A 10,654-nucleotide genomic window follows, 5' to 3' on the forward strand; every position below is an offset into this window, starting at 1 on the left:
TCTGGTTCCTTTAAGCCTCATCATTTTTATCATATCTAAGATTTTTTAAAAATAACACACACAACAATACAAACACACAAAGACATGCAAACATATGTGTATATATACATAGACCCAGGCAGCTCACTGAGATTGCATCATTAACATTTAGCAATTGGATGCCATTAATTGATTTCCATTATCCTGGATGAATTTTCATGTGTATAGATCCCAATATCCCTTAAATGAAAGCAATACAAATTCATTCAAGTAGCCTTCCAAATAGAAATATTTTAGGTAATTATTAATGCACACAAATATATCTCTATATTTATATATGTTACTGTAGTTCTAAGGGTATTCAGTGTTTGGTATAAAAAAGGAATGCAACTTTTTTTTCCAGAATTTTTCTGAAGGCAACTTTTACCTCCTGGTTCCTCAGGCTGTAGATTAAGGGATTGAACATTGGAGTCACTATTACATACAACACAGAAGCCATCTGATTTGTGAAATGAGATTTGCCAGGTTGTGCATAAACAAAGGCAAGACCTCCATAGAAAATAGTGATGACCATCAGGTGAGATGTACACGTGGAGAAGGCTTTCCTCCGAGCCTTGGCAGAGTGCATCTTTAAAATGGTGATCAGGACATAAATGTAGGATGTGAGAATAGCCAGGACGGTTGCCATTAAAGTGAAGCCAATAAATACCAATTTCAACAAATTATTTAAACTGATATCTGAACAGGCAAGTTGTAATAGTGCAGGACCCTCACAGAAAAAATTCTTAATTATGTTTGATCCACAGAAGAACAACCGAGATGCAGGAATGATATGCACTAAAGAATGGAGGAACCCAGTAATGTAGGAAATGACTACTAGTTGAACACATTTTATTTGGGACATGATGACCAAGTAGACTAGAGGGTGACAAATGGCTACATAGCGATCATAGGCCATGATAGCCAGGAGGAAACACTCTGCAGTGGAAAATGCACCATAAAAGTAAATTTGAGTAAAACAACCCACAAAAGAAATATCTTTTTTCTCTTTTAAAAGATGGCATAGGAACTTTGGGGTAATAGCTGATGAACAACAGATATCCACAAATGATAAGTGGGTGAGGAAAAAGTACATTGGTGTGTGGAGTTGAGGACTGATCCTGATTAAGACAATCATGCCTGCATTTCCCAACAAAGTGATCGCATAAAGGATAAAAAAGATCACAAAGAGGATGAGTTGCAAATGCGGATCCTCCGTCAACCCTCTGAGTATGAATTCTGTCACCCGTGAACTGTTTCCCATTGAATCATAGAAGTTCTGTGAAAACCAAAATAATACAGTGATCAGAATCATATAGTATCTGACGAAGGGAAAGATGCCAACAAAAATAAGATATTCATGATGAGTAACGAGTAATGATTTCAATCAAAACAAAATTGAACCTGATTAAAATTCAACTTAAAAATCATTACCCAGTGTGAATGCAGGAGAAGAATGAGAATATAGAATAGAACATCCACACAGGGTAGATTTCTTCATTCTGTATGTGGCCAAAGATACAAAAGCATTGAACTTGACATGTTGAAACAACACATGGATGTTGGCACAAGAATTAAAAGTCACCTACCTAGATAGGGTATGTCAATAATGTTTTCTCCTTCCTTATTATTTCTGAAAAGCAAGAAAATTTCATGGAATAAAAGATGAGAGGCTTGTTTGTTATCTAAAGGGTTATCAGTGAAAAACAACTATAAATTTGGTCCTGCGAAAAGCAAATGGAATGGCTAAAGAGAAATCTTCATGTTATTATTTTTCTATTCTTCAAATAGCTGAAAAACAGTGGGGGTGGGGTGAGAAAATAATTAAATTTCCCAATCATCCCGGATTGATATAGCATAATGGTTTATCAGTAGTTTCTGATATTATATTTACAAAGAAAGTTTTCTGTGTTTTTAATATAGAGCTTTAAAATATTCAGACTAGTTTGATAAAACTGAGAAAATCCCAAGCAGCCTGAACTTACCTATTGACTCTGATCTCAGTGACATCTACAGTAGTATTCCTTCTTTTCTGGAGGTATGTAGATTGCTTCTATATAAAATGAGTTAGGAAATTCTTTATTTCTGGAAAGAAATGCAGATATCTTCCAGCTCCAGGTCTTCTTAATTTGGTCACAGCATTTCCTTGGTTGACTTATGATCTTAGTTTGTGCAAGAGATATTAAACCTATTGGGAAACTTTGCCATTCCCTAAGTACTTCCGATCTTAGACAAATAGTTTTTAAAAATTCTCATTAACAGATATTGGAGTTGCATAGTAACTTTTAAATGTCCAATTAATATATTAATAAAAAGTATTAATGTTAAATTAATGTATTAATTAAATTAAGTAATTAATGGTGTAAGAACTCTTGCTTGAGTGGGGGGTTTGATTAGATGACCACAAGGTCCCTTCCAACTCTAGTAATCTAATATCTAATTAATAAATCTGATTGAAAAGTTTAGTTTATTTTTGAGAAGTTGCAATACATGTGAAATAATGTTAGTTGACATATGTCAATGGACATGTACAATTTTCCTTATATGACTTAATGATTTCAACCATCAACTTGTTCCCAGTGTTATTAGTGATTGCATATGTTTGTTTTTGAGAGATGAGTGATAAGTGGAGACCAAAGATGAATGAGCTGCCTTAAAATCTGCCTCAATGAGATGACATAAAAGGACACAACATGCCCCTCCTGAGCAACCTGTACACCCCATACTGTGGTTCCTAGTAGCTGAAGCATGCGCAGTGGCCACATCCAGGCAACAGCTTTGACTGAGTAGCCGATGGGTCATTGACCTTTAGTGAGATAGGGACTTGTCTACCCCAAGCATGTGAAACAGATTCTGGTGGGACTGAGTGGATGAAACCTACTAGAATAAGTCAACAGTCATGAAGGCCGTCTCTGCCAGCGATGTAGTACACTAAGAGCACAGCAAGACATGAAAGATGCCTAGGTCAACCACTAGGAGAAGGGAAACTCTGACTGCAAACCTCCATTGCCGTGTGGCTATATCCATCATTGTAAAAGGCTTCAGGAGTAGACTTTGAGGCAAATTCCAGAGCCAGAGTCCCAGAAGTAGTTTGTGACTATGTTTAGCCATGTTCTGATCACTGCTGCGATGTAGCTGGAATCAATCATATTGGCCTTTGACATCCCATTACATTATTTCAGAGAGATGGAGAGGGGGGAATCTACTGCTTGGGTAACAGTAAGTATGAGGTTGCTACCCAGTATGTGTCACACTGCGCGCTGGTAGCGAAAATGGAGCTACGCGCCCAACTCCATGTCACTGGCATGTGCGCACATGCATCCCAGTGAGATTTTGCTCCTGCGCATGTGCAGGAAGCAAAATCTCGCAAGGGAATGTGTGGGTGTGGGTGAGATTTTTGCATTTTTTTGCTTCTCTGCATGCTCCCAACCCAACCCCTCCAGCCAGTGCAGAAGGATACCATGGTTGATGGTATTGAAAGCCACTGAGAGGTCAAGAAGCACCAAGATAGAGGAATGACCTGTATCCCAGGTCCACCAGAGATCATCCATCAGCGCAACCAAAGCAGTTTCAGTTATCCTTTTACTCAGGTCTCAAGGATGTTTACAGTAATTTAAAGTATCCCTTCTTGAAGGTAGATTGCTTCTATATGAAATGAGTTAGGAAATTCTTGGAAGCAATGTAGATATCGTCCAGCTCCAGGTGTCCAGTTTCTTTAATTTGGTCACAACATTTCATCAGCTATCTTCTTTTGTGCAAGAATTCTTATTTCTATTGTGAAACTTTGCTATTCCCTAATTAATTTGGATATTAGATAAATGTTTTCTATTAATTCTCATTAACAGAAATTTGAGCTGCGTTGCAACTTTTCAATATTTAATTAATAAATCTCCTTGAAAAATTGAGCTTGCTTTTGAGAAGCTGAAATACATTTGAAATAATATTAGTTAATTGAGTGTGCAAATAGACATCTCTAACTTTCCTAATATGATAGAGCTATTTCAACCATGGACTTGTTGCCAGTGTTATTCATTAGTGAGATTGACCCAAGGAAATGTATTGATGAAGAAGCAAGTCTACGGAGAGTGGCGGCATACAAATTTAATAAATAATAATAATAATAATTTTATGGGAGTGCTAGATTTTTCTTTTTAAAGCATTGGTGATGAAATGAAACAAAATGAAATGAAATGAAACGATGTGAATGAATTTGGAATTTGGAGTCTACGGAGAGGGGCGGCATACAAATCTAATTAATAATAATAATAATAATAATACTGATGATAATAATAATAATAATAATAATAATAATAATAATAATAATACAATTTAAAAAAATAGCTCCCTCTAAGTAAAGCCCATAAAATATGGCAACTTCACAAAACTGAAGAAGAAAGCAAAAATGTGCAGGAATAATGAATGGGGAGGCAAAGCTGGACATAACTAGTCTTTACTGAAAGTCTGCAAAATGTGTGGGAACTTCATTCCTTTAAAAACATCATCCAAAATGAGAAAGTACATATTGTGGCATAACCTACTTAACTATACTGAAATACATACCAAAGCCTGGCTAGCCAGACAATGTGATAATAAATTATTGGAGAAAGAGCTGGAGTGTTATGTATGGAAGGACCAACGACAGGAGATGCCTAGAGAGGCTCCATACAGGAAGTGTTATGAGAACAGGAAAGGGCACCGGGAGAGGGGCGGTAACCTAGCAACCGGGGAAAATAAGAGATTACCATTGGTTCGTTCCTCAGCCAGCTGGCAGTTAAATAGGGGAAACCCGAGGAGGTTTGTCAGTTGAATACTGACTGTTGTATTAACGTTATGTTTACGCTGGAATAAAGCAGTTCAAGCAAAGCTGCAATTACGTGTCCAAATCTGTACCAAGCCACTTCATTGGCGACGAGGATTTCCACGCAAGTATACAATCCAAGAAATTAAGTTAAATAAAAGGAAATGGTGTCTACACAACTTAATTTTCCGCCTTTCAACCCTAAGAGTGAAACATGGGATTCATACGTGGCCCGATTTGACTGTTTCCTTATTGCTAATGGGTTCACAGAAATCTCAGATGACAGGAAACGTGCATATTTTCTAGAGTTCTGTGGAGCCGAAATGTTTGAAACAGCAAGAGTCCTATTTGCCCCCACCCCACATTCCATGGCAGCAGTTCTTAAATACCCTCCAGGAACATTATGCCCCAGCACCTTCCCGGTGTGCCAGGAGATATAAATTCTACCATCGTAATCAAACAGAAGGAGAATCAATAAATAATTTTGTAGCGGCTCTCCGATGCGCAGCATTATATTGCGAGTTTGACAACTTAGAAGATTATTTACTAGACCGACTTGTATTTGGTGTAAGAGACGGCCGTTTAAAACGCAGTTTATTGTCAATCAGAGACTTAACGTTCAAGACAGCTTTAGCGGAGGCTAGGGCTTTCGAGCTCTCAATGCAGTCATTAGCAGAGATGGAAAGCACTGTAAATGCCACCACATTACTTCCTGATGTTAATACAAAACAAATTCCACAAGACATTGAAAGGTCTTTGGGGTTAGAAGAAGAAGAGGTCTGCAAATTAGCTGTTGCAAGAAACAAAGTCCAGCCAGTTGAGCGAGCTAGACGACCACCATCTCCATGCAGAGGGTGCGGAGGAGATCACTTTAGATCAAATTGCCCCTTTAAAGACTTTAATTGTTGGAGATACGGAGGACGGGGCCATATAGCCAGAGCCTGTCAATTCCGCCGACAGTAACCTTCAACAGCCTCAAGCCAGAAGTATAATAGCTTTAGCGGAGGACGAGGGAACTACAAGGACTCGAATTACCGACGTCAAGATTGCAACATAATATACACGCGTTCATCGCAGAGGTCTACGGTTGTCAGTGAAACTTCCTCATCATCCGAAAAGATTACAGTGGTTGTTCGCCTGGGCCACATGCCGTGCAACATGCAGGTTGACACGGGTTCGGCTTGCTCACTGGTGTCGTGGTCTACAGCTAAGCGGTGTTTTCCGAAATTGTCAAAAAACGGGTTGTTACCATGCCGATCGAATCTACGAGATTATCAAGGCCGCGCTATTCCAGTGATAGGAGAAGGACGTTTTGCTGTTCAGTTCAAAAAATTTAAGGGACAATTACCATTAATAGTGGTGGATGGGCCATTTTCTAATCTATTGGGGATGGATTGGTTCCAAGCATTGGGCCTAGAAGTAATGGGAATAAATATGGTAAGGGGGGCTTCTTCGTTCATGACCTGGCCCAAGAATTTCCAGATGTGTTTGATGGGAAACTAGGCTGTTATAACGGCTCACCTATTTCTTTCAGCTTGGATCCGAAAGTGCCTGCACTACACTTAAAGCCCCGCCGAGTACCGTTGGCACTCAGACCAAAGGTAGATGAGGAATTAGATAAGCTAATAGCCCAGGGAGTTTTAGAGCCAACAGATCAAGCTGTATGGGAAACTCCTGTCGTAACTGTAGTAAAGGCGGACGGAGGAATTCGTATATGTGGGGATTATAAATGTACCATAAACAAGGCATTAGCTCACCATTCTTATCCCCTTCCAGTAGTACAGCATCTTTTGTACTCACTGGGGAAGGGTAATTTATATGCGAAGTTAGACCTATTGCAGACCTACCAACAGCTTACGGTGGACCGTGAAACTGCAGAAGCACAAGCTATAGTCACACATAGAGGGGTGTTTCGTTGCCGAAGGTTACAGTTTGGGGTATCAATAGCCCCGGGAATTTTCCAGGGATTCATGGAGAGGCTTCTTTATGGATTGGAAGGGGTCGTGCCATACTTCAACGATGTCCTAGTATCCGCCTGCTCGGAGACGGAATTATTAGCAAGAGTTAAATCGGTCTTAACAAAATTTCAAGAGAAGGGGTTGAAGTTAAAATTGAGTAAGTGCGTGTTGGGAGTTACTAAAGTAGAATTCTTAGGGTTTATGGTGGATGGACAAGGTATCCATCCTACCCCTGAGAAAACCAGAGCCATCAGGGAAGCCCCTACTCCTCAGTCTAAAGTGGAATTACAAGCTTTTTTAGGATTGCTAAATTTCTACGCTGTGTTCATTCCACACAAAGCATCAATAGCGGAACCGTTATATCGTTTATTAGATAGTAAGACACATTGGCACTGGGGACCCAGAGAAGAGGCCGCTTTTGTGGCCGTAAAAGATGTTCTGACCTCCAATACTATATTGATTCAATATTCCCCAACATTACCATTGGTTTTGACTTGTGATGCCTCCCAGTTTGGAGTAGGAGCTGTGTTAAGTCATAGACTTCCAAATGGGTCGGAGGCCCCATTAGCGTATTTTTCTAGAACTCTTGCTAAGGCTGAGCGAAACTTCGGGCAAATAGACAAAGAAGCATTGGCCTTAGTGGCAGGGGTGCGAAGATTTCACGATTATTTGTACGGAAGAAAATTTGAACTTGTAACTGATCATCAATCCTTACTAGGAATTTTAGCAGGAAATCGCCAAAGTCCTGTAGTTCTGTCACCCCGCATGGCGAGATGGATTATATTCTTAGCAAACTATACTTACAGGTTGGTGTACCGGCCGGGAAAGCACATTGCCCATGCCGATGCGTTAAGTAGATGTCCTCTTCCAGATATCTTGGAAGACCCAGCGCCAGTGTCCTGTGTGTTAGCCATTGAGGAGAGTCCATTAGTTTTAGTCGCATCGGAGGTAGCGTGACCCAACGTTGGCTATAGTAAGACAGTGGGTGCTCCGGGGGTGGCCTAAAAAGGAGCAAGCACCTGAATATTCCTGTTATTGGAGGTGCCGTTCGGAATTATCAGTGGAAAAGGGCTCTTTATTAAGGGGGTCCAGAGTAATTATTCCACCCTCTCTTAGGCGTCAAGTGCTAAGTCTTCTCCACAAGGGGCACCCCGGAATTGTAAGGATGAAAGGCCTGGCCTGAGACTACGTGTGGTGGTCGGGAATAGATCACGAGATAGAAGAGTGTGTAGAGGTATGTCTAAGGTGTCAAGAAAACAGGCCCTCACCTCCTAGAGCACCACCACTAGCAAGGGAACCCCCTGCAGGCCCATGGGCTCACCTCCATATTGATCTAGCTGGGCCTTTCCTGGGTCAAAATTTTTTAATAGTTGTGGACGCCCATTCAAAATGGTTGGAAGTGGTGCATTTACATTCTACCCAATCATTTGCAGTTATCAATGCGTTGAATGCATTGTTTGCAACCCACGGATACCCAGATATTGTGGTGTCGGATAACGGACCACAGTTCACATCGGTCCTATTTGTAAATTACTTAGCGGCTGCGAGAATCTGTCATGCCCTTATGTCACCGTGGCACCCGGCTAGTAATGGACAGGCGGAGCGAATGGTACAGTCAGCGAAAGATTCACTTAAGAAACTTCCACAAGGGTCTTGGTCAAAGAAATTATCAGAGATGTTATTGGCCCAGCATTTCACTCCATGTGTGGCCACTCAAAAAACCCCAGCGGAGCTGCTAATGGGTCGAAAATTAAGAATAATTTTAGACAGGTTACACCCATGGTACGGAAACAATTCTCCGTGGCCGGAGGCTCCTCCTAGAAACTTGGAAGTAGGATCTCGGGTTTTTGCCCGAGCTTATGGGGAAGGTCCAACCTGGGTTCCGGCCACCATAGTGAAAGTGTCGGGTCCTCATTCTTATGAAGTTGAATTAGAGGATGGCAGGGTATGACATAGACACTTAGATCAGGTCCGTCTCCGCAAAGCAGAGAAACTCATGGAAGATAATAGTTCCATTCCGCGAGAGGATAATGAAGTACGTTTGGAAATGGCAGGTCCAGGGGTCTTGGACAGTAACGTAGATATCCACCTTCCATCCCAGTTTACCGTTCCTTTAAGTGCAGAGCCAGAATTCCACGAACCTCCGCGAGGTCAGGTAGCAGGGGAAGACGGACTACGTCATTCGGGTAGAATAGTTCGGAAGCCAACCTACTTAAAGGATTATGTATGTTCCAGAGTAAGGGGGGAGAAGTGTTATGTATGGAAGGACCAACGACAGGAGATGCCTAGAGAGGCTCCATACAGGAAGTGTTATGAGAACAGGAAAGGGCACCGGGAGAGGGGCGGTAACCTAGCAACCGGGGAAAATAAGGGATTACCATTGGTTCGTTCCTCAGCCAGCTGACAGTTAAATAGGGGAAACCCGAGGAGGTTTGTCAGTTGAATACTGACTGTTGTATTAACGTTATGTTTATGCTGTAATAAAGCAGTTCAAGCAAAGCTGCAATTACGTGTCCGAATCTGTAAAGCTTTTCGTGTAGAATATTAACCTGGGTAAAGTTGTATTCGTCTCTATGTGTCTTAAATAAGAATTAAATAATATTTAAGGTAACTGTGGGTGGCCTTCTTGTCTTCTGATTGACATGATGGAGTGCAATTAAAGCACCAAGGCCTGAGACTAGATCAGTAAATCCACCTTTGCACAGGTCTGACTAGAAACATGGATCCTCTGCCTATCATCCCTGCAAGACTGAGATATCACAAGAAATCCATATTCAACTGTCCTGATGAGCGTCCTCATTCTATTTCCCTCCAAATGCGAAGTGTGTGCTACAATACACTACCTGAATGCTAAGGGCATGAACGCTGCTGCGATGGATGTCCAAGATTTGTGCGCAATGGGTGCCCAATATTTTTCTTGCCATTTGCTGAGTTTTGTAATTTTTTGGAGAAGGTCCATCTAGTCTGCCCTTATACTATTTCCTGTATTTTATCTTACAATGGATATATGTTTATCCCAGGCATGTTTAAATTCAGTTACTGTGGATTTACCAACCACGTCTGCTGGAAGTTTGTTCCAAGGATCTACTACTCTTTCAGTGAAATAATATTTCCTCACGTTGCTTTTGATCTTTCCCCCAACTAACTCAAATTGTGTCCCCTTGTTCATGTGTTCACTTTCATATTAAAAACACTTCCCTCCTGAACCTTATTTAACCCTTTAACATATTTTAAATGTTTTGATCATGTCTCCCCTTTTCCTTCTGTCCTCCAGACTATACAGATTGAGTTCATTAAGTCTTTCCTGATACGTTGTATGCTTAAGAGCTTCCACCATTCTTGTAGCCCGTCTTTGGACCCATTCAATTTTGTCAATATCTTTTTTTAGGTGACGTCTCCAGAACTGAATACAGTATTCCAAATGTGTTCTCACCAGCACTCTATATAGCGGGATCAGAATCTCCCTCTTCCTGCTTGTTATACCTCTATCTATGCAGCCAAACATCCTACTTGCTTTTCCTACTGCCCGACCACACTGCTCACCCATTTTGAGACTGTCAGAAATCACTACCCCTATGCCTTCAATCTCAAAACGGTCAAGAAATTCTCAGGTGGCACTGACTCTGTTGATTCTGTGCGCTTCAGTAAGCATTTTGGGCACCCATCGCTACAGCACACTTTGTGGCAAACGGAATGAGGACGCTCATCTCTAACCTTCACCACAATGCCAGTTGATGATCTACTGACCACTGGCACTGCTCATTCACTTCCGCTAGCTTCCCGCTACACGATAGAAATACCAACTTCCCCCGTGAACATTCCCCATGAGAGCTACGGGTCTTGTAACCTTACTTTCTGGACAACCCTCATGTGTTTCAGA

At 41.1% G+C, this 10,654-nt stretch overlaps 1 protein-coding gene across 1 annotated transcript; it reads right to left on the reverse strand.

Annotated features, from left to right (window-relative positions):
- Positions 1-340: 340 nt before the first annotated feature.
- LOC139165974 (olfactory receptor 5J3-like) lies at positions 341-1,282 on the reverse strand. Its single transcript, XM_070749262.1, has one exon. The coding sequence runs from the start codon at positions 1,280-1,282 to the stop codon at positions 341-343; it is 942 nt and encodes a 313-aa protein (XP_070605363.1).
- Between the last annotated feature and the right edge of the window lie 9,372 nt (positions 1,283-10,654).

This window comes from Erythrolamprus reginae, chromosome 1, assembly GCF_031021105.1.
Source record: "Erythrolamprus reginae isolate rEryReg1 chromosome 1, rEryReg1.hap1, whole genome shotgun sequence".
Lineage (NCBI taxonomy): Eukaryota > Metazoa > Chordata > Lepidosauria > Squamata > Dipsadidae > Erythrolamprus > Erythrolamprus reginae.

Coding starts and splice junctions, on each gene's coding strand:
- LOC139165974 (XM_070749262.1), bottom strand. CDS start 1,282: ATGGGAAACAGTTCACGGGTGACAGAATTCATACTCAGAGGGTTGACG.